The 26,970-nt window shown below is 43.3% G+C and overlaps 1 protein-coding gene across 2 annotated transcripts in view; it reads left to right on the forward strand.

The window, feature by feature from the left end:
• The first annotated feature begins 279 nt into the window (after nucleotides 1-279).
• The window catches only part of PDE1C (phosphodiesterase 1C), a 319,253-nt gene continuing 292,562 nt past the window's right edge, over nucleotides 280-26,970 (forward strand). For both annotated transcript variants that reach the window (XM_074881465.1, XM_074881050.1), the window contains exon 1: nucleotides 280-379. In XM_074881465.1, the coding sequence (XP_074737566.1) occupies nucleotides 295-379 (85 nt within the window). In that variant the 5' untranslated portion in view covers nucleotides 280-294. The remainder of the gene's footprint in view (nucleotides 380-26,970) is intronic.

The following is a 26,970-nucleotide window of genomic DNA, read 5'->3' on the forward strand; positions in this document are numbered from 1 at the left end:
AGATCCAGCTGCCTTATTGACTCGGTAGTCTTGCCCTAATTGACTGCTGGTTTAGATACTGGAGCCTCTAACCGGTTGTTAAACTCTGAGTAGGCACGTCGGTAACATGCCAGCGAGAGTGTTTGGGGGAGGAGAAAGCTGCTGGGTGCATGCCTCTCGGATTCGGAGATGTGTGAGGTTGGGTGTGCGTGCTGTCACAGGCAGATATTCAAGGGCAGCTAGGAGTGAGCTCCAGCGCTCTGCTTCCACGGGAGGAGAGAAAGGCTGCTGCTGAAAGTACAAGCTGGCAGGATCATGACAGAGCCAAGCAGCAGAAAGCAAGGATTTAAAAAATGCCGGAGTGCTACTTTCAGCATCGATGGCTATAGCTTTACAATTGGTGAGCCTGATTTAATTCCTTTTCTTTCCCTCATTGTCTCTCTTCTCCTTCTTCCTTCCCTTTCTTTTCATCTCCAGTAAGTACAGGCAAGACAGCTGTTGACAACTGGCTTTTGTCAATATATGCCTTTAAAATGCAGAGATGCCCTGAAACTTTTGTCTGGGTTGGTTTCCCATTCTGCCTTCTCTATTTTCTTCTGCCCAAGAAACTTGCCTTTGAAATGAAACCGCTCTAAGTCCTTTTGCTGGGTTTTGGCATGAGTTCACCGAGATGTTTGCAGAACTTTTGTTTTGGAACCTTATCTCAGGAAAGCCTGGGCTTCAGGACTGCAGGTTTCCAACTTGCTGGCTGTGTTTCCTTCCGATGAGCCCAGAACATAGCCCTTGGGAGCCCTGGCTTTGTTTCCAATATTTCTTTGTTCACTTAGCCAGTGTTTCCAAATTCTGTAACCTTTTGCCATTTCTCAGTTTGCATAAAGATGTATGTAACAGTTCTTGTTGCCTCTCAAACACAAAAAGCAAAATTGCTGGGGCAGGGAAAGATGGGAGGAGAGATTAGGAATTTTAGGACTGGTTTCTGTAGCTGTTTGAAGAGTGCAGTTTACTGTTTGTGTTCAATGTCTTAGGGAAGAGTGAGGTGCTTCAAAGCAACAGGTGTCTGTGTTTTTCCAAGAGACTTGCTGTGCAAAAGTTAAAATCTGAGGAATCCCTGAGCAGGCTGCTTTGCTAAAAACGTGTATCTCACTAGGCTACGTTATATAAATCCCTGTAGAGCTTAGAAACAAAGCAAGCTTACACCCCATTTTAATTTTTAGATGAAATCCCAGTTAAAATATATGGATAACTTGTAATAATAAATTAATATAAATTCCCCTTGAATACCTTTAAGATGACAGAGATTGTACTTCCTTGCAGTTGTGAAATTAGGAAAGTTTTTCTGTACTCATGTAATCGGGTCACAATTTCATGCAATAATGATGGATACAAGCTTTTTATTGGTGTGGGAGGAAGTAGCTGTTTATTTCTCTGCTTTATGGAAAACTTGTTTTACAATTGTTAACATCATGCAAACGTTAAACTTGCTTTAAAAAACTGGAGAGGGAAATGTATGTATCATTAAAATATCTTCATGTAGTCATCTGTTAATGTGCATGAAGCATTTTAAAGGTGAAACTGCCGGGCAAATGCTACTTTTCAAATTTCTTTCTCTAATGGGAAGGTGGTAGTCTCTCCACAGGTTAAATTGCAACATGGTCGCTTTTGAACTCTCTATCTTAATCTCTCCTCGTCTCAGCATCATTACTGATAGTGTTATTTCATCAGTTTGTGTCAGTCTGGAGCATAAACGTTTCCTTTTTGAGCCTAGGCACATTATCTGAAGGTGCTGAACATTTGTGACTGTGCCTAATTATTTTTTTGCGTTCATGAACAAACAACAGGATTGCTGTATTTGTTGCTCTGCTGTCTTTATTGCTACTCAGGATCACAAATGAGCTAGACCAAATTTTGGATCAAATGGCTTGGGTTTAGAATGGCAGCTGCTTCTGCTTCTTAGGACAGTTGTTGCATGGGAGTTCCTGTGCTGTTTTCTTCTCTTTGGTGCACACAACCAGCGTATTGATTCTGTGATCTGTGCATTATATAACATTTATTTTTATATCTGGGCAAGTGTGTATTGGATTGAGTCACGTAACCAGGAAAACTTTGTAAACATGCTATCTAGTATTACCAGCACTGTGTGGTAGACAGACCTGAATGATTCATGTGTTTGTTAATCTTCATACTGAAGAAAATGAATGTATCCAAAAGATCCCACAGCAACATTCATCTGTCAGGGGCGTGCTTAAACTTCTTTTTTCCATCAGGTGAATTCTGTGTATGTATCTAGTTTTGGGTACTGCAAATTCAGAAGAAGTTCTTGGGAAATGCCAAGCTGCTGCCTCTGCTGTTGAAGTGGCAGCCGGGAGAGAAGGCTGATACACTTGAGGAAGAGAGTAGTGTCAGATTGAGAGAAATGAGTTTCCATTTGCATGCAAAAGAAAATATTTCTCATTGATTCACCCTTATAGTAACTGCTTATCTTCACAGAGTTTGGAAAACGATCTCTTACAATGAGACTTAATGAAAATTTTAATGAAAGACCTGGGCCTAACATCAGACATGAAAGTCTGTGGGCATGGAAGAAGGCTGGTACAAGAAGAGCTCCTTGCTAATGGCTTGCAGTTAGACAGCCTCATGCCTCTGGAGGTGGTCAGCACCCGTCCACGCAGCAGCACAACCTAGCACAACAGCTCTCACCTTGGCTGCTCACAGCGCTGGTGGTGGGACAGGGGAGCTGTGGGAGCTCCACACTTCCCAAGGGCTTCACAGATTCCTGCGGAAGAAGGAGATGTGCCATACCAGAAGGGCAAATGTATGCCAATACTTGATAGCTTTCTTCTGTACGAAGAAACAAGGTAGCTGCAAATCCCTTTCCCCCAGATGCCAGCTTTTCAACGGAGACCCTGGGGAGGACTGAGCTGTGCTACTCTATGTCCACTGAAGAGTTCTATGTGGTTTTGGATACTCTGCTTTTACGGACTTTTTGCCCTTGTAGCGTGATGTAAAGGGGCTGTAGTGGAGCCACAGTGTGAGCTGTTTAGTGGGACCATTCAAGACAGGAATCATGCAATTTTGTTTGCTCTAGAAAGTTTGATGTATCTCAGATGAATGTTTCAAGATCCCTATTTGCCTTGGTCTATGTCAGCAATTTCAGAGTCCGTGAAATTTTGTATACACAAGTTATTGTATTTGAGCTCTTGTTAATTTTGGCTAAATTTTCCTCCACTGAAAGTAAAATATAACAGAATGGCAGCTGAGTTTAAGGGAAAAGAAACTAAGAGTTAAGGCCTTTTTTTTTTTTTTTCTTTCTTCTTCTGTCCTGTGCCTTGTCTCATCATTCCTGTGCAAATGAAAGCTCAGAATGCCAGTGTGTTACTGACTTTGCTGCTGTAACTGACTGACTAAAGGTGCAAGACAGAATAACATCCACTGTCTTTAACCTTGGGAAAATGGTAAACACAAACATTAACAAGAGGATATTTTCTTTCTGCATTTATCACCTTCCTATGACTAAGAGCTAACTTCATTAAAGCTCCCACTCTCTGCTTTTCATATCCAGAAGCACCTGGCAACACTGTTTTGTCCCGTCCAATGTATCTAATAAATTTATTTTTATAATTTAGAATGAAATGAAGTGATGGGGAGTTCTGCTGTAACTCAGGTGTTACTGGAGAGGAGGGATGTGGCACTGAAACACAGCCTAGCTCACAGCAGTTGTTTCTAAATCTTGCAGGAAGGTTTCTTTAGGAGGATACTCTCCATTTTGCGTACAAAAGCTCTCCCTCCAGTTATTATGGAAGATCTGAGTTTTGCCTGGTGGTGCTTTTGGGACCTGTTTTGAAATCTTTAAAAATGTGTTTTTCTTAATGTTGCTGGAATTTCTCATATTGCAGTTCACTACCTGAAATCCATTTCAACATCTCCTCTTTCAACGTCACAGGTAGAACAGCCAAAGTAGTTCTTGTGTGTTCCTCTGACAGATCACCAGAAATGCCTTTTGTCTTTTGGTCAAAGGAAACGTCGCTTGAGGAGGTGCATGCGCTGTGCTGGCCTGAGTTGGGGTGGGGAAGATTGCAAGCAAACTAAATATTCAACTCAGCTGTATTAGAATAAGGAAAAATACCTTCAGCTCTGTGTCGCATGCTTAAATTTTAAAGAAAATGTTGCTGTGGATTTTATTCTCCCTTGAAAGGTTGTCCATTAGGAGTGGAATAGACAGGAATGGCTTTATAAAATTATTCTAGAAGGAAACCAGAGAAATAAGAGCAGTTACAATTTTTTTGGTACTGTATTTTGGCCAAAGAACTGCATACATTGTAGCAATTAACTGTTTTGTTCTTCTGTATTGATTTTCAGCCTTAATTGGAGTTTGTCATTCATCTGAGGGCAATGGCACCTCTGCAAGCCACAAAAGAGGCAGGTGTCAGCAGAGGACACCCCTAGGCCCATACACAGTGCACGTTCATGGAGATTTACTTTAATTCTGCCCTTAGTTGCCTATAATAACAAATGTCATTCTGACTGAAAGCACACTGTAATTATAAGGTGCTGACAAGTCTCTTGCTAATTCTGCGTGTGCGTCACTCGTAGCCTTCCTTCAAAGGAGGTCTGGGAGAAATGTCTGTCTGTGGGGTCAGTCTGCTTTCGGGGAGGGGGGAGGTATCTCTGCCCGCACATGAACAGTGTCCCTGGCAAAAAGGTGAATGCATAGCCACCACTCCTGCTGTGGATTATAACCTCTCCTTGTCTTTGTAACTAAACTCTATCATTGTCTTTGTTATGACATAATGCAAAAGATTTAAAAAAACCCGATGAAACTCCCAAAACTTTGCTTTCTTTTTCTCCCCCTCTCTCTCCTGATAAACCTTACTGAGAGGATATTTTCTCAGTAAGAGCTGATAGGAAGCACTGATTTCTATGTAAACAGTAGAACACTGTCGTCTGAAATCTAGGAACTGGGAAATCTAAATTTTATCAATATAATACAAATACTAAGCATGCAATAGGACATGTGATTTTTAATGTAATTTAAAGAAGTCTGATGGAGTTATAGTAGAGTCTGAAGAATTAAAATATCTTCCGACATAGTCCTATCCCCAACAAACTCACCTAAAGAAAGCTGTCAGCAAATAGATTGTGAAATAAAGCTCTAAAGTTAGGAGAGTTTTTTATGCTCCCTCCATTACAAAATTGTGTTTTAGCTTCAAACCAGTCTGATGTCTATCTGCTCTGCCTGAAAATACACCTGAAAGGAGTCTGCATGGTTGACATGCATGTGGGTGAGATACCCAGCTGGCCCTTTCTGTGGGGAGGATGGTCTCTGTCACAGTGATGGGCAAGAGGAATTCCTGCTGTTGGTACTTAACCTGTAGCTGCTTCTGTAAGGGGTGGAGATGGTGATTTCCGTGGCATCTACAGGATCTCAATATTGCACTAACATCTCTGATGTTGCAGGGGTGGACTGCTGCAAGCTAAGTAAACTATCCTTGGAAAGACTGCAGTGATGGTTCTTGTGTGGCAAAAAGCCTGGCAATGTTTTCATGGAGCTCTGCCCATTTGCCTCTGTGGATGGTGTACCTTATCACTGCTACCCGCTGCTCACAGCTGCGCTCTGCTGCCTGTATCTTGGCATCCAGAAACACAGGGAGTGTTTGGGGCTGTCCCTTTCTCTGTCAGAATTGTTCTGAGTGAGAGGTTACCATGCAGGGTGGCACACTAGGTTCAGCAGCAGCTCACAAAGGATCTGATGCAGATTGCAAGAACCTGTGGCAGGGTCACATCAAAAGTGTTATTTTCCTTCCTCCTCTTGATTTTATTTCTCAGGGAAGCTGCGAACAGTAAAACCTTTGCAGCATGTTTTGATGTGAGTGAATGGGCATCCCCGTTCTCTGCAGCTGAGTTCCATGGTAAGGAGAGATGTTAATGGATAAAACCATTGTCATCACTGTCAAGAAGTGTTCCTTTAATTACTTCACATGACTTTTTAATTTTTTTTTTTTTTATTTTATTTGTTTTAAGGGTGGCAAATTACATATGTCCAGGTCTTGGTGCTCAGTCACCTCTGAATGGACTTCAGGACTAATGTCACCAAATGGTCTAAACCCCTCAATGTGTTGGAAATTAGATTCGCTACTAGAAAGTAGCTCTGGAAACTGGGCTTGTGGGGCAACAGAACCCCCAGCACAAGATGCAAATAGGGCAGAAGGTGAAGACACCTGGCTGGAGATGAGGACTCCTGTTCCCTTTGTGTCAGGTCACAGACCCACTGTGCTGTTTGTCCCCCTGGTCATCTTCTGTGAGGGAAGGAAGCACAGTCAGTCCTCTTCTGGAGACAACAAATGATTGCTGCTCCCTACCAGGAGGGGCCCCATCTTACCATGGTGAGAAATAGTGTTGCCCCTGCTTTTTGTTTTCTCTCTGATCTTTGGCCGACTACTTCTGCTCCCAATGCCTTCTGAATTGATGCAGCGAGATTAGTTCCAAATTTCAGATTTTCTAGAACGCCCCAAGTTCAAAAGAAATAAAAAGGCATGAACTCTTCATGCCTTTTGAGCTCAGTTTTAGGCAGGCAGCCAGGCCCGTTTCTGAGCAGGCAGGCTCTGACCGGGAGCAGCCTTCCCTCATTCGCAGCCCTAGCCAGCTCCCTTTCCCATGTCAAAAGCCAGAGGTCTGCGTCCTCCTCCTCCTCCTCCTCGTACTGCTGCTGTGTGGACCAGAGTCTAGGAGCTTTCAAACCTAATTGTCTTTGGGGATTTGCGTTTCTGCTGCAGATCTTCTATTTTAAACCCTTATGCTGTACTAATTGGTCTAGTTTCCTGATGTAGTGCAAATGCAAGCTCATTTTTCCAAGTTCTGTAGCTCTGCATCAGTAAGAAAGCAAAAGGCTCCTGGACATACCCTGCACTTACTTGTGTACTAGTGCAAATCAAGTCAAGAGGCAGGATCCTGGACAGCAGTAAATCTGCATCACTCCACTGCAGTTGGGAGAACTGCAGTGATTTAAATGAGCAAAGGATCTGTCCTGGACAGTCTTTTCCAGTTAAAGTGAACGCTGCTGTAGGTTACAGAAGGACCTGCCCTACGTAGAAGGAAGGCAAATCACGCGGCTTTTCCACGGCTCGCTTCCAAGACTTCATCAAGATTATGCTGATATGATTTTGCTCCCCGTGTCTCCCTGTCTGGTGACAGAGCTTGTATCTAACATCCGGCTGAAACTCGACTCAGGATTTCCAATAGCTACAGGCTCGAAATTTTCAGGCCCGGGAACTTAACCCTTGTGACTACATCAATAGCTTTGCTCTGTGGCTGTGTGCAAAGTTGGAAGCGTGGTGCAGGGAAAGTTTTAGTAATTACTGAACAGATGCACTTAATGAGGTCTCTACTGGCTTCCCAGCTGGTGAGTCGAGCTGTGCGCTGGGACAATGTGACAGCAGTCGCTCCGGTTGTTGTGTGACATCACATCCTCCCCCTTGTTGTCATAGCAGCTGCAATCAGCCCCCTGAAAATTTCCCTCAGGAAGACTGCAAACATCATCTCTCTCCATTAAACGGCAGTGCATGGTGCTTAGTCTCTTGCTGCTTCTGCTGCATGATGCTATGTCTTATTTATGTTGATTTAATGCCCTTTCCAACTCCCCCCCGCCCCCCCTTCTCACAGTGATGCAGAGCAATGAGACCTGTCAAATGGTGTGTTACTGGGAAAGGGGAGAGGGTAGACAACTTGCTCAGCCAGTACCACTTAATTCAGTTTCAACTCCAAGTGCCTCATCTACGTTCAGTAGATTTACAGCCAGTTTATACTCACTGGAGGTGAGGATAAGGAACGCTGTTTGGATTCACGTTGTGTCTTCTCTGTCTTTTAGTATTGACAATGAATACTTATTAGGAGTGAAAGCTTTCCAAAATCAAATTTTACTAGTTTCTTCCCCGCATACGTGGGTAGCTGAAGTCCTTGCGGTTCCCCCATGTGGCATGACAATTGCTTTTTATGGACTCACTTTTCCACATTCTTTTTTGTTTTCTTTCCATTTATGTAGGGATGGATCTAGTCCCCGAAATTTGTACTAGTGTTTTCCTCTTTATGCTTTATCCTTTTTCCTCTTTTATTTCTGCTTTATGAAGGACAGTGTTGATTTAGTTTGAATCATGTCAACTGAAAACTAAGCTTCCTTGCTCTAGTCCCACCACACAGCTAAGTACATACAGAAAATTTCCAGGGATTTTTTTTATGCTAATTCAGGTAGAGCAAGTTATTAAGCTGCTTGGGAAAGAGACTTCAAGTAAAAATTATAAATATGTTAACTTTCTCTGAAACTACTTACAGTAAAATGTTGCTCTGCTAGAATACTGAGTTTGAGTTTTAGTTTTTTAATGATCCCTCTAGATAAAGACAAATGATTTATGCATACCAGACAGATACCCTTAAGAAAACCTAAAAGGAGATTTTTTCCATCAGGCCGTGATTCAGTAGTTGGATGTGCACATGAAACCTTAGTGAAGTCCCAGGATTTTTCAAACTAGTGGTCCAGACAAGTTGCAGGCTGAGAAGCTCTACTGGGTAAAAGTGAGTTCCATGATTAAAAGCCAGCAGTTGGTATTTTCAAATGCCGAGTGGATACAGTTGCAATTGTAACACTCTAGGAAGTGAGCAAAGAATGAAAAAGCAGGGAGAAAACGACTCTGAAACTTAAAGGTGCTACTGTCAACTGTGCTCCAAATGCAAAGTGTTGTTTTCCTCTCCCATTAAAATTGGCATTTTTCGGGATAGGTTTTTTATACACTGCTGTGTGTGATGTGAATAGCAGAATACTACGCCCGTTTATATCGATTTCCTCCCCCACTCCCAAAGCTGTGATTATTACAGGACACGCATGCTGTTAATAATCACTATTTCCCTTGAAATGTACTCTGAAAATGGGATCTTTAGGGTGTTCAGAATTCTTTATCTGCCTGTGTTTGGTGGCACTGTACCCCATTTTGTTATTGTACAAGAGGGAGATGGTCTTTTCTCCCAACTGCTGGCCCGTGATTTAAAGACAATATATGCTCTTCGCACCTTGAATTTTATTATAATTCAGAATTACAGATCTTGCAGGCTAGATTATGTTCTGACTCTTGTGCAACTCTGGTAATACAAAACAGTGTGTGGCCTGCAGTGTGTACTATTTTTCTTAAAACTGCTGTATGAGTGAATCTAAGAAATCTCTGTCAAAGCTGTGAGTTTTTTTCCTTGCCAAAATCTGGAATATTAAAATAGAACTTGGTAATCAAAGCTGATTTCAATCTGAGTTATAGGGAGGGTGATCTATGTTTTATAGTCCATGTACTGTATATATGGTGTATAGTAAAGTGTTGAATGTGTATATAACTGTTAGGGAGCACAAGGGACCGTGGTAGATTCTACTGCTGCTCCTAGGAAAGTAAATAATTTTTCAGCATTAATTTAAAGAATCTCATTTCATGGCTCCTCAAATAACAAAAGCAGTGGGCTTGTCCAGAGTCCCAGCTGTCGGCTAGCTCTGCTGTTACAAAAATCAGGGGATATCTTTAGAAAGTCCAGAACAGGACATGCTGTACTACTTTTAAGAGTTCCTTTGCAGTTAAAGAGTTAATTTCTTTCTGTTAACCTCAACACTTAAATAGAATTCCAGCAGGAAATGCCTAAGACCTAATGACTGCTGCTAACCTTAGCTTTTAGCTGATTGTCTGCTGTCTATAAATTATGAAGGATATATGGATCAATGGATAATGAGCATCTTGCTTCACTTCGATGGAATGAATTCTGAGTTTTCACAAGCATAATTCGGGGTAGATTTGAGCTGGAAGTGTTTAATGATATTTGGGTGTGTGTTTCTTCTGCAAAAATGATTTTTCCACACTGAATTTTTGGTTGTGAGAGAGGTGGCTATTGAGGTAGTTGTTTTACCTCTTCTCCCTATTAAAAGCGTAGATGGAAATGATTACACGGAGACCTCCTGCCTCGCAGTGCAAAGCCACAGCATGCCGATGCGTGGTGGTGCTGGAGCATGGCGTGCTTGAACAATGATTATTCCAGAACCCCGTTGAACGGGAGGTGTGCAGCTCCTCTGTGACCGCAGTTTGCAGCCCACTTTGCTGCAGAGAACAGATGGCTGGTTAACTTTAATTCATCTAGCTACAAAGTTTAAGTCCTTTCATCTTGGCTGGCCCTGCTGTAGGAGCAACCTCTGGGAGAGACACAGGGCAACGACAAACAGCTGGAGGAACCCTGACCAAACCACTGCTGTTTACAATGCCACCTGGGAGTCATCACAGCAGCCTGGGGAAAATCAGGGGATCCCGGCTGTTATTAAGTGTTGTCCATGAGTTTCACTTGGACAGGCTGAGGCTGTGACTTGTATATGGATCCATGTCAGCTGGTGTTAGATCCTGCAACTAAGCAAACACCTCCAACTATCAGTCTAGTCTGCTAATGCTGCCCAGCATTCCTCCATTCCTAAAGTATCAACAGGTTATTATTATTACAGTTGCTAGGTGGCTTCCTGATATTGCTCCTGTCTCCATGGCTAATGCTCAAGGCTTAATTGTCCTTGAGTCAAGGGAAGTGTAAGTGCTGAGAATGGCAATTACCACACTGCTGAGAACTTGGATCCACTTGCTCCTGGAAGATGCTCCTGTCAGCTTGACAACATGATCAGAGTAAATTTTCCTTCATGGGAGAATATGTTTATTCTTTAGTGATGTTTGCTGCCTTATGTTCCAGTCTAATGCTTCCTATTAATTAGAATTCATTGTGCCATTTAAGTGAAGTGCCATTTTTGAAGTGAAATTCTGCACAGCGACTTGTCATTTACTCTGATTGTGTTTGCCTACTTGCCCTCTGCAGCAGCAACAATAATTTGAGCCTTCTGTTTTATTAACTGTCATTTACAGTAACACTTTACGTGCATAATTATTTTTCTCTAGCTCTGCACTGATACTTAAAGGAAACCTCTGGGATGTGTTCCCAGCTGGTTGTGTGTTTACATGTTGTATTCACTCACCTGCGTTTGATCTCTCTTACGTTGTTTGTGGCAAGCAAGTTTTGTGTCCTTTTAGGAACTTTTTAGCTTTGATTATTTCAGTGTTTATTAAGCACTAATCTGTTCAGATGCTTTGGGTAAACCTTCTCAGAGACTGCTCAGAGGTCCCTAAGCCAAGAGGCAAAGGAAATGTGGCCTTTGAGCACTTGGGAACTTCTGCCTGTACTGCATAGGTGCTGTTACGAATATATTTTTGAACTGGGAAGAAGAGGGTGTTTCCATGTTGGTGAAATGAGTTTAATGCTGGAAAGTGGGGGAGAAGATTTTAGGCTTGGAGTTGCACATCTTTCCACAGGCCCCATAGTCCCCTCCACCCCTTGGCAGTAAGATGCGGGAGCTGTGACTCTTGCTGGCACTGCTGCTAACCGAGAGGAGGGAATGGAGTTTTTTGGCATTGAGTCTTTCAGAGGAACCTGGAGGAAGAAAGAAGGAAAGACAGGACATGCTTTCAGTGGCAAAGTCTCTCTTGATGGTTTTGCTAAGACTAATTTGTGTTTCTAAAGAAAATGATGCTGTACCTTATGCAGTTGAACTCATAAATCTATATTATGCAAGTTGGAAAATGCATTGGGAATTTGTGAAAAGAAAGGAGCAAATATCCCAGTAGTTTTGTAGTTGTGAAATAGGCTTCTAGCCAAGCTTACTACTCCAGAATGAAGCACAGGCAAAACTTTGGGTACACAAAAATGAGTCTTATGCTACAGAATTATTTTCTAATTTCATTCAAAATACTCCTTTTCAATTTTAAAATCAGCTTGATGTATGTAGTGGATTTATTATATCGAGTAAACTGCCTATGCAGATGGCACATGCCATGTTTGTCATCATTACTACAAAATATTTATTTGTTCTTGTTTGCAGTAAGCTGATTGTTGAAGTCACTGAGCAGCATTGAAATGGCTAAAAGATTTGTGACTGCTGTATGAAGTCATATCTGGTACCTTTGGGCACTTGAAAAGGAACAAAGAACAGAATCTTTTGAAATTGTGTGTCATGACCATCAAATAATATCTATATAATATCTGACAGCTAAAAATAAATAAATTTTGTAATATTTTAAACTTTCTTTTGTCCTGCATTGCCTTTCAGTCTATATAAGGTCTGTACTTGTATACATAATTTTGTATTTGTTAAACTGCTATAAACTGCAGGAGGGATTAGCATTGGAAAATGTGTCTCTTAGTATGGCTGCTGAAGAACAAAACAGCAGCGGTTTCGAAACTTGTTAAAGAAAAAAAGCCGTGAGGAGCAGGAATAGTTAAGATAGGATTAAGGATTTAGCCTATATTTCTTATTCAGTCCAAATCCCTAACAATATTGGTGATAAGAGAAAGGAATTCAAAATTATGCCCAGGTTATTTAATGTTTGAAAAGGAGGCTGGTATTTTGCATAACAATAACACTTTTTAAATGAAAGGAGCATTTGCTTTACAGTTCATTGTGGCTGGAGGCCCATGTGCCACAATACTTACAGGTGAAGTGTCTAATCTGGTAGTTCTGCTCCCCCTTGGAATTCAGTGACCTGAAGAGGGCAACAATTGTTGGTATTCTGTCTTCTCCAGTCTTTTGCTGATGTAATTCATGCTATCATAAGGTGTTCTTTGATCACTGAAACTTTGGGACGTGGATGAACAAAGCGGTAAGTGGAAAATAAATTAGACATAGTTGCAGAAGGTGGCAGATATTCACAGAAGCGTGAGGATAAAGCGGTCAGGATGAGGTGTGGACATCATAGGTCACTTAGGTTATAAAACATGCAGTTGGACTTCCCCAGTGAAAGACTTTCTTTACAAAACCAAAACCCAACAAAAATCCCAAACCAAACCAAAAAACAACCTGAAAGAGAAAAGTTAGAGATGATACTGTTAAATATTTAGAAAAAGACAGCACATGAGAAGATTCTGTAAAGAAGCATGGCAGAACCAAAGAAAATCAGTGAAGGCAGTAACTAAATGAGAAATATTTTGAGCTCAGTCATGCATTTCTATGTGATTAGTCCCATTGCAATAAATGAGAGTACTTACAACTGCAAAGAGCTGCCAAGTTAGACTTGTTCGTAATAACTTTTAAAATATAGAAGATACCTTGCTTCAGGAGCTCAGTCATACAGCTCTTAAGTGCTACACCCAATGTGTTTATGAAGTGTTTTTGCGAGTTTTGAGAGCGCTCTGTTGCTGGTACCTTTCAGTAATATGGGCAGATGCTTCCATTGAGGCATCCACATATTCATCATGCCTCCTGCCTCTTCCTGGGATACAGCTGAGAAAATAAGAGAGCGCTCATCTCAGAACTACTAGTAAAATATAGCCAAACTCCTTCCTCTGCAGAGAGCTACTGCTGTAAGACCTTTTAAAGGAACATGGGTTTAACCCCCTCTGCGTTGCATCCACAGCATCCCATGTATTGAGGCAGGAGGCCTTACACCATTGTCATGTAGCTCCTAGAAGGTACTTACACCTCCTGCTGTGCACTTGCAGGGCCAGCAGATAGTTCTGCTGCACAGAGAGACCACAGCTGGTTTGTCCTGGTGAGCAGATGACCACCTCCTGACTTCTGAGCACAAAGCCCTAAGTTATGTCCCATTTTCAGCCAGAAAACTGAGCATTTGCAGTGTTGCACAGACTCGGCGTTCACCGTGGCCTGCTTGCCCTTGGAGCTGCTGAAGTAGCACTATCTCTAGAAAACAGCCAAGGGATTTTTTTCTGTGTAGATTCAGGGACGTGCCTGAGGTGTCTGTCGGGAGATGTGGGGGAGATGCAGCATGTGTTATTGCTTAGCTCAGTCTGCATGGTACCTGCAATGAAGTCACTTACCATATTAGTGATAATAAATGAATCGCTTTTCACAGGCATTTCATTTAGTGGCTTTCAGAAGAACAAACCAAACAGAAGTAATTTTTTTGGGCTCATGTTTCAATGTAGCTTTTAATCTAAGACTGACATTATATGTTAGCCAGCATCAGTGTTTCGCTCAGGGCCTTCACCAAGGGTGTATATATTCAAGTGCAGTGCGATAAATGCTCTCATTCAGGCCTTGGATCTTTCCTCCTTTTATCACAGGTTGAAGGCAACTGGATATGAAGCTTGGTGAATCTTTTAAAGATATTAATTTCAAATTTATGTAGTATTAAGACAAAGCTGTCCTCTTTGAAGTGGTAGGATGGCTTTGGGTGAAGAGTGTATGTTATACTGGTCAGTACTTTTATGGGTATTGGTAGTTTATATGAAGTAATAATGACAATGCTGGCAAATTATTCACATCAGAAGTGCTTATTGGTTTGGCTGTACTTGCTTCAAAGTGGAGATTTTAAAAGAAGAGTTAAAAAAGAGTTTTTGTTTTAAAACACACCGTATCTTTGTGTGTATAAATCCTTTTGCATCATGACTGGAGACCAGTTCCTGCAAAGGTGACTCTGAGAAGAGCCATCTGCAGGTACTCGCTGGCAGGTTGCCAATGACAGGGAACTGGGAAGCGGCACGTGGTTTCTATATGCACCAGAAGCTTTAGCTATTGACCTGAATTTCAATTGCTTGAAACCATTGTATCAGATGGGATCATGTCACCAGCCCACCTCTGCTGCAAGCTGGTAGAAAGCAGACGAGCTGAAAAGGAAAGACGCGTGATGGTGCTCCTAACGTCTGCACCGGCGGCGTATGAAGCGGTGTAGCGTTGCTGTATGGTTGACTTGCTGTGTGGCCTATTAATGAGAAGTTTATTTACCAGGATTATCTTTCTCAGCTTTTTGCACATGCCGTTCTCTATTTGTGAGAAACCCTTCCTGTCTGTGCCACCTGGCAGGTAGGCCAGAGCAGTGTTAGGTTTTGCTAATTAAAGATTGGGCTTGATTTCCTGAATTGGAGGAGACAAGCCCTGCCCTGCTCTTGGCCTGCTCTCCGAAGCCCAGGCACATAAGCACAGGGTCTCTTCTTATCCTGGGTTTAAGGTTATGCAGTTCAGGGTGCTTTATCGCTGCAGGGCAGTATTTCTTACCCAGCCACTCAGAATGGAGTCCTGAAATAGGTCTAAAAGTCCTTTATATCTGATCCCATGCTGCTTGTGAAGTAAATAAAGGGTGCATGCATTGGTGCCAAAGTGTACGTGGGGGAATCCTGTGGCACCTCAGCAACGCCTGCAAAGTGACCACAAATGAAGGAAGATAGAAACTCAGCGCATTTCCATTAGTGAACCACTTTTGCAATATTTCTAGAGCCATTCTGCACAGGGTTGTAACTGAAATAAAACTTTAAATAGTTATTTTCATCCTGTAACTCTCAAGCAACGTGCTTTAAGTTAGCCTTACTTTGAGCAAGGATGGGACCTCATGACCTTTGAAGGTTGTTCCCAACCAAAGTTGTTCAGTGATTCTATGTGTGAATGAAAAGTTTGTCTAGATTAAGATAAGGCAAAACAGAAACTCATACTTTTAAAAATTATTTTTTCTTTCAGTTTCTACTTCTGTTCTTATTTTTTGCGTATTCTGAAAGGATTTTATTCTCCCATTGAAAAGAATGGCAAAAAGGCCTGCTGATTTCAGTTGGATGGAGGCTTGGATTTGCACAGACGGAAATGCGTTTACATTGCATTTAGAGGGAAAAGCAGGGCATCGCCTTCTTTAGTTTGAAGCTTCTCTTACAGAGTCTTTTGAAAGTATTGTGGTCGATAGGCAAAGTTTGTGCAGTGTCTCTCTCTTCCCTACGAGGAGCAGGAAGGCTGTGGCAAAGGACAGGGGACGATAGCTGCATGGCAGCAGGGCAGCCTGAGCAGCCTGCTGCCTCCTGTTCCTGAGGCAGTGCTCAGAAGAGGGAGAAGGGAGGCTTCTCTGGGGATTAAAACTGAGTTGCTGAACAATTAAGGGGAGGCATTATGGTGAAGTCTTTTCAAAAAAAAAGGATGTAACGCTCATTGTCTCACGTGCAGGATGGCCTGCTGTCCATGCAAACCTGCCAGTGTTGGTACCACCACTACCACCAACTACCACTGATGTACTTGAGCTGTGAATCTACTCTGCTGTGTGGCACGTGCCACGGTCATCTGTCCAGGATTCCTGTGATTAAAAGAGCTAGCAGGTCTGTCTGCCTCTGCTTGTCTTTCTGTCAGCATGCAGCTGAAGTGCTGATGTTTTGGGGAAAGAAAGGAATTTCTGAGGCCTCATTTTAAATATGCAGGTGTGTATTTGTGTGAGTTTATGGAAGCAAGGGGAAGTAAAGGAACTACGCAGCAGTTGTACACAAATTCAGCAGAGGTAGAAATAACCAAAGGTACAAGACAGTGAAGACCTGGGATTTGAGGAAGCTCCAAATAGAAGAGATGGTTACTTGAAAAGGCATCGTTTACACTTAGTTGCCTTCCTTGCTACATTCTTTTGGCCCCTTGGCTTTTTGGATTTCATGGGGAAACAGAAGTGACATGTAGGGAAGGAGAAATGGGGAAAATTACATGTTCACAGAATCACAGAATCAACTAGGTTGAAAAGGACGTTGAAGATCATCCAGTCCAACCATTAACCTAACACTGCCAGTTCCCATCTACACCATATCTCTCAGCACTATGTTGACCCTACTCTTAAACACCTCCAGGGATGGGGACTCTACCACCTCCCTGGGCAATCCATTCCACTGCCTAATAACCCCTTCTGTAAAGAAATACTTCCTGACATCTAGTCTAAACCTTCCCTGGCGCAGCTTGAGGCCATTCCCTCTTGTCCTATCGCTTGTTACTTCATTAAAGAGGCTCATCCCCCCTCTCTGCACCCTCCTTTCAGGTAGCTATAGAGGGCGATGAGGTCTCCCCTCAGCCTCCTCTTCTCCAGACTAAACCCCCCCAGTTCCCTCAGCCGCTCCCCATCAGACCTGTGCTCCAGACCCTGCACCAGCTCCGTGGCCCTTCTCTGGACACACTCGAGTCATTCAATGTCCTTTTTGTAGTGAGGGGCCCAAAACTGAACACAGTAATCGAGGTGCGGCCTCACCAGTGCCGAGTACAGGGGTAAGATCCCTTCCCTGTCCCTGCTGGCCACGCTAGTGCTGATACAAGCCAGGATACCATTGGCCTTCTTGGCCACCTGGGCACACTGCTGGCTCCTGTTCAGCCGGCTGTCAATCAACACCCCCAGGTCCCTCTCTGACTGGCAGCTCTCCAGCCACTCCTCCCCAAGCCTGTAGTAAGTAGATGTAAGTCTCCTCCAAGGGAAAGGCGGACCAAGGTGTGGGCTTCCTGGTGTGTGCTTCCTCAGGTGCTGTCGAGGTGTGCTCAGGATCACCTCTGGGCTTGGGTGATGCCTGAGGTTCCTGCCTGGCAGGGGAGGGAAGGAGAACAGGCGTCAGAGGAACTTCCTCAGGAGTCCCACTCACAGCCAGAGGGCTAAGCCCAGATCCCCCTGGGATCACAGACTTAAATAGAAGGGACAAGGAAATGGTGTATAATTGGTCCCTATTGAAAACTGTGGGATCGTTGCCTTGTAAAACCAAATATTTTGTGAATGAAGTTTCCAAAGAGCGCATGTTTTGGAGTTCCTTTAAAGTGAACTCTCCTAGGAGCTGGTATCCAAGACAGCTCACAGTGTGTTTCTATTCTCTGCTGAGTATGACCTGGCCCTGCGTAGGAAGATATCTGATGGAAACCTGAGTGGACAGAGTGATGATGCCAGTGGCACATACAGCTTAAAAATTAAAATGGGATGCTGGAAAGGGAAAGATGCAAACCACAGAAAATAGTGAATTCATCTCTTGAGAAAGAAAAATCAGAAATGCCTATTTCCTCTCCCAATCATCTCTTGCTTTGTCTGAGATAAACTCAACTGAAATCAGAGGCAAAGGGTTCTCTTTTCTGTTTGGCTTTTGGAATAGACCCAGTGAGAGAAAATGTGGGCAGAGCCTGCTGCTGCAAATGCTGCTTTAACCTACCGTCAGCTATCTCAGCCATGCTTCCCAGTACCCAAAAGTCTTTTATATGCGGTCCAAGCTAGTGATTGTCACTTTTTTAACAGGAGAAATAGCACTAATTAATAGGAATAGTAGCTCAGCATTTATCCGCTGTGTTCATTACAGCACAGAATGATTTTAGGGACTCCATTTTAAATTATATCTGGCTACAGGAATAAAAAATTTTTGGCTTTGTCAGTCATTTTCCTTATTGCATAGCATCTTTGTTAGTAAACAGACTAGCCTCAAGTGTTTCTTTATGGATTGCCACAGAAAGCAGTCCAATCTGTGGAGTATTGCAATCTCTGCATAGGGTGAGGGTGCAAGATGATGTATGTTATAGATTAAAAGTAATTTAGCAGGAAATAACCACTTCTCAATTTTTAATGATCAATAATAAATTTATTAGCAAGCGGCGAGTGAGCAAAACAGCGCTGGGTGTGCCGGGAGTCTCTGCTCTACCAGGACACACACCTGACCCGGCAGAACCGAGTCCCTTTATAGTGTAGGCTTCATCCATATTCATGATGGGCGTACCCTGAGGGGTCTGCAAAGGTGTAAACAAGTTTTCCCGGGCTTTTCTCAGGTTTTCGCGGGCTTGTCTCAGGTTTCCGTCACAGAAGGGGGGATGACTCAGCACAAGTGTTTTTGTAGTGGCTTGAAGATGGGGGCCATTTTAGCTCCCTTCTAACAACTGATTTTAACAATAGAAACTATATACATATATCTTATTTCTTATTTACATAAGAGAATTACAAAACTGTTCGGCCACAACGTCCTGACTACAACTTCTTTTTCCCCTTGAGATTTGAATAACAAATACTATATATGTTTTATTACAATTCCCCCCTTTTCTTTTAACTAATTTTGTTTTTCAAATCTCCTTAACACATCACAGACTTGTTAAATATACATGGTCCGAAAGTTAACCCAATTAATAATAACACTAGGGGTTTCATAAAATGGAGGTTTAACATCAAAATTGCGATTCCTCCCATAGCCCAAATGACCACTATAGTGAGGAGAGTTGGTGGGTTCATCTTCCAATTACTAGCTAATTGTACAAACGTGTCCCCTTTCTGTCTTGCGACAGGATTTGCATGCTCAGATCTTTTCCTTCCCCATACTTTCCAGTTCTCCTTGCCACAACAATCACCTGAACTGGTTGCTTCGAGGCCTTTCTTATTTTCCCCTCTCCATACGTCTCTGCCTCCTCCGCCTACTCCATTCATTCCTTAGAGCAGCGGGGCTTTCCATCTTCTCGGCAGCAGTCGTATTCTGTGGGGATAGGGTCTTGTTATCGACACCTTAACGCCTCCCAGTTCCAGGCTTTCACTTGTGGGATCGTACAGGGCACTTGGAGTATTTGGAATTTGCAAAGAGTTTGTACTATATTCACGTTATGGGGCTTAGGTTCATTGGTATGCACACAATTTTTCCTGTTGATGACTGGTTAATTTTCTTTCTCTTTTATAGCACTGGTCACAGTATTCCTTTGGGGAATAGCCGTGGACGCAGTGCGCCCACCAACTTTCCTCACAAGTAGTGCATTTAAAACACACAAAAGGATAACAAACACAGTTAGGGGTTTTACAAAATTCATTTAGTCCTTCTTCCTTCACAACACTAGTTTCAGATCTCCTGATGTTTCAGCTACTTCCCAGTGATCAGGCGTTAAGGGTCCTTTCACTCTGGTAGCATGAGTCCATCTCTTTTCAGCAGTCCGGACAGCAGTCTCTGTTGTGAGTATCAGTTCAGGGCTGGGTCCGGATATTCAGAAGTGCTAGGGGTAGACTTCTGACATTAATTTGGTAAGTTGTTTCTTGATTTCTCCATTCATTCTTTCCTGAGCTTTGTGGATGCCAGGGAGTGTGGAATTCCCACTTGGTCCCCAGGGAAGTCAATGTCTCTTTGATTACTTTAGACACAAAGTGGGGACCCCTGTCCGAATCAATTACTTGCTGTAGCTCGAGCAGTGGGAAAGGTCTCCACATAATGAGTGAGATGATCTACCAATACTAGGAGGTATTTGTACCGTCCTACTTTTGGTAGTTCTGTCTTCCAAATGGTCTGTATGCCAAATCCCGTCCCCCTTGAATCTTTTCTCTTAATTGGTACTTATTAATTTTCTGGTAAGTTAAACAGCTTTTTATTATTCCCTTAGCAACATCATAAATTCCTATGCACATGTATTTAATAGTAAACTGGTCTACCAGTGCTTTGTACTCCCCAGTGAGTTTTAGTATGGAAACCCTTCATAACTCTCCAAGCCATTGCCTTCGGGAGAACCTTCCTCCCATCAGGTAATTCCCATTCCCCTTGTTTTTCATTAATTCCCATTTGTTTCAATTTTTCTTTCTTTTGGTTAGTAAACATGAATCCTAATTTGGTGGGGTCTGTTCTTTCGTTTGTGTTTGATTCTGTTACTATCAATGCTAGTAGTGCAGCCCATTTTGCCTTTTGATCAGCTAGAATATTTCCCCTGATCTGTAGTGAGGTTCCCTGTTGGTGTCCTCTTATATGCACTACTGCTATTTTCTTAGGACCTCTTAATGTTTGGAGAGTCTGGATAATTAGAGACTCATGTATTAGCCCTTTTCCTTCTGAATTAATGAGTCCCCTTTCTTCCCAATTTTTTCCAAAAGTGTGAATTACTCCAAAGGCGTACTTAGAGTCTGTATAAATGGTTCCCTCTTTTTCCTTTAAAATCTGTAACGCTCTTAGTACTGCATATACTTCACAAGCTTGAGCCGACCAGCTAGGACTCAGTGGTCCTGATTCTACTACCTCTAGGGTGGTTCCACTAATAATTGCATAACCTGATTTTCTTTTTCCTTCTACCACTCTAGAGGATCCATCCACAAACAGCTTTTCCCCTTCTTCTAATTCTGTTTCTTCTAAGTCTGGCCTGATTTTTGCCTGTTCTTCAATGGTATGGAGGCAATTATGGTTTAAACTTTCGCTTGGCTCCCCATATAGGAATTGTGCTGGGTTTTGAAGACTAGTTACTTCAATCTCTAACTTTGGTGAGTGTATTAATATTCCTTCATATTTGAGGAGCCCTTATCCATTTGTCCGCTTTTTGTTGAAGTACTCCCCTAATGTTATGAGGAGTCAACACCTTCAGATTCCCCCCAAATGTAATTTTATTAGCCTCTTCTACTAACAAGGCCACTGCCACTATCGCCTGGAGGCATGTTGGCCATCCCCTACTTACGGGGTCTAACAATTTAGATATGTATCCCACAGGCTTCCTTTTCCCAGCCCATTCTTGGGTTAATACCCCAAATGCCGTGCCGTCTTCAGTATTGGCAAATAAATAAAAGGGCCTTCTTATATCTGGTAAACTCATACTGGAGCGTTGACTAAGTCAGTTTTTAATTTTTCTAATTTTTCCTCATCGTCTGGGATCCATTTAAGCAACCCGTCTTTTGTTAATTTCTGGTATAAAAATTTAACTTTTGTACTATAATTTTCAATCCATTGTCTACAGTACCCCAGTAGTCCAAGGAGCTGCCTAACCTGTCGTTTGTTTTTGGGAGCCTGGAGAGAATGAATTCCATTTACCCTCTCTGGGTCTAACTTCTTGCTCCCTTTACTAATCCAGTGACCTAAATACTTCACCTCTTCTTCTACAAATTGCAATTTAGATTTGGATACTTTTAATCCTTGGAGGCTTAAGAAATTTAACAACTTAATGCTTTCCTTTCGTACCATCTCTGGGTTGCCTCCTGCTAACAGAAGGTCATCTACATATTGTACTAAAGTAACACCTTCCCTCAAGTTATAATCTTTTAAGATGTGTTCGAGGGCTTGTCCAAAGAGGTTAGGGGACTCAGTAAAACCCTGAGGCAAAACTGTCCACCTCAGCTGTTGTTTCCTAAAGGTATCTGGGTCTTCCCATTCAAAAGCAAAATAATTTCTACACTCCTCTTTTAGAGGACATGCCCAAAAAGCATCTTTCAAGTCTATTACGCTATACCACTGATTTTCAGGACTCAGTTGACTAAGTAAAGTATGGGGGTTCGCCACTACAGGAAATCTGGTTACAGTTCTTTTGTTGATTTCTCGTAAGTCATGCATTAATCTGTAACTCCCATCTGCCTTCTTAACGGGCAATACTGGAGTATTAAAAGGTGACATACAAGGTTCTAATAGCCCCTGATTAAGGAGTCTCTCTATTTCAGGCTTTAAGCCTCTCCTGCCTTCTTGTGGCAAGTGATACTGTTTGATTCTAGTTGGGATCTCTGGGTTTCTAATGGTGACTTCAAAGGGGGTGATATCCAATCTACCCACTGTCTCTGGGGTATACCATACTTCTGGGTTAATCTTTTCTTCATCCGCCACTGTGAGGGGGCATAATCTGACTTTGAGTTCTTTTTCTTCTACTTTCAGATTAGTTCTCAATTCTATAATCAGATCCTGTCCAAGTAAATTATAATCTGCTTCTGGTAATAATAAAAATGTTCTAATCACATATTTGCATTTTGATTCAACAATCACATCATGAAGAACCAGGGCCTCAAACGGTTCACCTTTAGCCCCTATTACACTGATTTTTTCTGATGATACTTTACAGCCTGGAGGCAGAGCCTGAATGGTAGATGTTTCGGCTCCTGAGTCCACAAGGAACTCTACCTCTTGTTGCTGAGGACCCACTTTAAGTTTTATCAAGGGCTCTTTGTTCTTTGGGTTCCCAGCACATAGAGTTCCTGACCCCACTAATCTTCAGAAAACATTTTCTCATCTTGGATTCTCCTCCAGCAAACCTTCTTCACATGCCCCTTCCTTTTGCAATAAAAACATTCCACTTCCTTCATATTAAAGCAGGCAGAACCATTCAATGAATGAAAATCTCTAATCCCAAAGAAACCATAGTCTCCAGGTAATCATCACATAAAACATCCATGTTCTGCACAGCTTTATTACATGCAGGTACTGGGGAATGCACAGAACAGTTTTCAGGCTAAAATAATGTAGTTTGCTGCATGTTTGAGTTGTTACACACTCTGCATTGCCTCCTCTCAACCTGAAACTCCTACTCCTGGGTCTAGACATTTAGAGCAAGGGCAGTTTAAATCTACCAAGACTGTTGCCCATGTACTTCCAGATGCAATCAAATAAAGCATCTGGGCAGCTATACCACACACGCAGTGCGCGGTGTTTACATAGCACATCACAAATTACAAAACTGGTAAGCTCTAGGCCATGGCCTGTGAGGAGAAAGTCTGCAAAGGGCACAGCAGCATCCTCCTTCTTTGGAAAAGACACAACATTTATGAGCTGTCTAGTCAGTGTGCTACAATTATGTCAGTTCCCCGTCTTTTGGTTAAGAAGTACAAACCAGATTAGCAGCTCCAAAAGAATGTGGTCTGGGGGCAAATTAGCTTGAACTTGGCTCCCCAGCCCATATACCTGCCTGTATGCTAGAACCCTGATTTTTTTTTTTTTTTTTTTTCCCCAACTCCTGCCAATGATGTAAGAGAGCTGCCTGCTTGAAGAACAGGCAGCCAGATTAAGCTGCAGATCTGCTCACTTTTTCCCTCTTGGACTATTGCGTTCACTCTGATAATGTTTTACTCCGATTTTCTTATTTAAATTGATTCATCACTGTTAAGAAAAAAAAAAAAAAGCTGCTGAAGCTAGCCAAGGGTTTGTATCTATCACAGTATCTTTTGATCCTTGTCTACAGTCCTTAAAATACCAAGAGGATAGAAAGTTCTAAGCTGTCACCTTCTGATCACCAAGTCAAGCAGGCAAAGGTATACTGAATAATAAATGAGTTATGAAGAGGTGAAACAACATTTAAATAGATCATTATCTGGGTATCCAAACTGATAACGAGAACAATACCACCACTTCAAGTAGGAATCCACCTAAACTTTCTGAGCTTCTCTCAGCAATTCCTCTCCCTTGCCAATCTTCTATCTTTTCTAGCTTCTTCCTAATATTTGCCCAAGACTTAGCCACAAACTGAGTCTTTAATAATGCCTGCCCCACAGGGATGGTAGGATCTATTCCCGAGTACAACTGTTATTAATATTCTGCCCTCGGGGAACTGACTCTCTAATTCCTTGAATTATGATCATTCTTAAATCTGCCATGTGGGTTTGGTGGCCTGGGTCTTGATTATTCCAGTTGGGTTTTACCAACAGCCACTTCTGATCTGCTGTGGGACCCACTTGATGTTGCTGGTCCCAAAGTCTTATACCTGCCCTCCTGATCATATCTCGTTCCTCCATAGTAAATAGAATTCCTAGGATAGATTGTCCAGGTATATAAATCTGGGCCAAGAAACTGGTCCACCTGTTTGGCTACGCCAAGCGGGTCCTCTAATAAGTTCCCCATTTCTTTTTTAAAAATATCTCCAGTGTTGAGGGGAACAGTGACATACCCCGTTCCCGGTTCCCCTTGTGCCCCCACTCCTGGCACAAGCATTTCTCTAAGGGGGTATAATCTCCCTTCCTTAACTTTGCTTCGGGTAACCCGCTGAGGGGGTCCGGGAGATTCAGGGTCAGAATCATTGGTTACAAGTATGAGCGGGTTAGAAGGGTGTGGGGGGGTGCTCAGCACAGAGCCCCCTCGAGACAGTTTACTGCAGCCTGTCTCTGAGCAGAAGCCTAAACGCTAATTTGGGGCCGCTCGGTGCCCCCTGCTCCAGCCCCAACCCCCACCCCGGGGCAGCTGGGTGCTCGGGACAAGCCCTCCCGGCTGGGGAGTGGGCAGCTCTGCCCCCCCCTTCCCCCACGCTGGGCCAGGCTCCGCGACACTGCTCCAGGGCTCGGCTTGGGCACGCTGCTCGGGTCGGGCGGTGGCGCCCCGGGAACAAGCCCTGTCCCAGCTGGAGCCAGCAGCGGGAGGAGTTCAGCTGCCCCCTCCCATGGATCCAGAGGGCTTGCTTTCCCTCTGTCCCATCTTCCAGAGTGCCACTCACTCGCACTCTGGGATTATCAACCTCCTAGTGGGATATCCGGCAATTCTTCCTTGCCCCCACCCATGGATCCAGAGGGCTTGCTTTCCCTCTGTCCCATCTTCCAGAGTGCCTTCTTTCACACACACACACGCTCCCCTTATTCGTGACTCGCTCCTTCGCAGGCTACGAGAACTGCACTACTAAAGGGTCCACACTCAGGTGATCTCTTCGAGACCTCTCACTCATTCGCACTCTGGGATTACCAACCCCAACCGAACGGATAACTGCACAAACGCAAATACTTACTCCTCCCCGGAGTCTTCGATCGGTCTTCGTGCACAAAATTTAAGGGGTTCTGCAGATTCTTTTGCTCACTCCCGAGTTCGAATTAAAAGGGGTTCGGATATCCAGCGTTTTGGCCACGAGATCCTCAGACTGGGGCTATCCGAAGATAGGGCGCCTCCCCTATCTGGGGTTTCGCACCAAAAGATCTGGATCTGAGTCACGGCACCAAATTTGTTATAGATTAAAAGTAATTTAGCGGGAAATAACCACTTCTCAATTTTTAATGATCAATAATAAATTTATTAGCAAGCGGCAAGTGAGCAAAACAGCGCTGGGTGTGCCGGGAGTCTCTGCTCTACCAGGACACACACCTGACCCGGCAGAACCGAGTCCCTTTATAGTGTAGGCTTCATCCATATTCATGATGGGCGTACCCTGAGGGGTCTGCAAAGGTGTAAACAAGTTTTCCCGGGCTTTTCTCAGGTTTTCGCGGGCTTGTCTCAGGTTTCTGTCCCAGAAGGGGGGGATGACTCAGCACAAGTGTTTTTGTAGTGGCTTGAAGATGGGGGCCATTTTAGCTCCCTTCTAACAACTGATTTTAACAATAGAAACTATATACATATATCTTATTTCTTATTTACATAAGAGAATTACAAAACTGTTCGGCCACAACATCCTGACTACAACTTCTTTTTCCCCTTGAGATTTGAATAACAAATACTATATATGTTTTATTACAATGTATGTCCCAAAATTATGTCCTAACCACCTGATATATCCAGAAGAAACAATGTAGAGGAAAATCACAAAAGCTTTCTATGCTCTGAGCTCCCAGGGAGGCCTGTCTGCTCGGTGCAGCTTGCAGATGTGTCAGAAGGTGAAAGCACACAGAGTGGTTAAGGTTGGAAGGGACTTCTGGAGGTCGTCCTCTTCAATCCCCCTGCTCAAGCATGGCCACAAAGACCCAGGATTGCTTAGGATCATGTCCAGATGGCTTCTTAATTGCTCCAAGGATGAAGGCTCCACAGCCTCCCAGAGTAGCCTGTGCTAGTGCTTGGTCACCTCACAGGAAAAAAGTGTTTCCTGATGTTCATAGGGAACCTCCTGTGTTTCTGTGTGTGCACATTGCCTCTGGTCCTGTCACTGGGCACCACTGAAAAGGGCCTGGCTCCGTCCTCTCTGCCCCTTCCCTTCAGGTATTTGCCACATTGTTGAGATCCCCCTAAGCCTTCTCCAGGCTGTACAGTCCCATCTCTCTCAGCCTTTCCGTATATATGAGGTGCTCCAGTCCCTTAATCATCCCTGTTGGCTTTTGCTGGACTCTCTGCAGTATGTCCATGTCTCTCTTGTACTGGGAAGCCCAGAACTAGACCCAGCACTCCAGCTGTGGCCTGACCAGTGCTGCACAGAGGGGAAGGATCACCTCCCTTGACTTGGTGGCACCACTCCTCCTCATGAAGCCCATGATACTGTTAGCTGCCTTCGCTGCTACGGCAGGTTGCTGGCTCATGTTCAGGCACAGCTGGCCTTCCCTCACCCATCAGCGAGGCCAGGTCTTGCGCTTGGGCATGATGCTGCTGTGACATTGCCCCTCCTTTATGAATCTCTGTGCCAGGGAACAGCCAGGACCAGGAAGCACAAGGTCAAAATCGTGGCACTGTGCAGTGTACTAGCTCACCTCACTCCAAGTACCCCAGCTGGAAATTGTATTTTTAGGCTGCACTCCAGTGCTGTAGCTCCTCTCCAGCCACGAAACCTACCATGGCATTGGGTTATGCATTGGAAATAGGTTTGCTGGACAGAAGGTGCATGTC

Source organism: Strix uralensis, chromosome 1, assembly GCF_047716275.1.
Source record: "Strix uralensis isolate ZFMK-TIS-50842 chromosome 1, bStrUra1, whole genome shotgun sequence".
Classification (NCBI taxonomy): Eukaryota; Metazoa; Chordata; class Aves; order Strigiformes; family Strigidae; genus Strix; species Strix uralensis.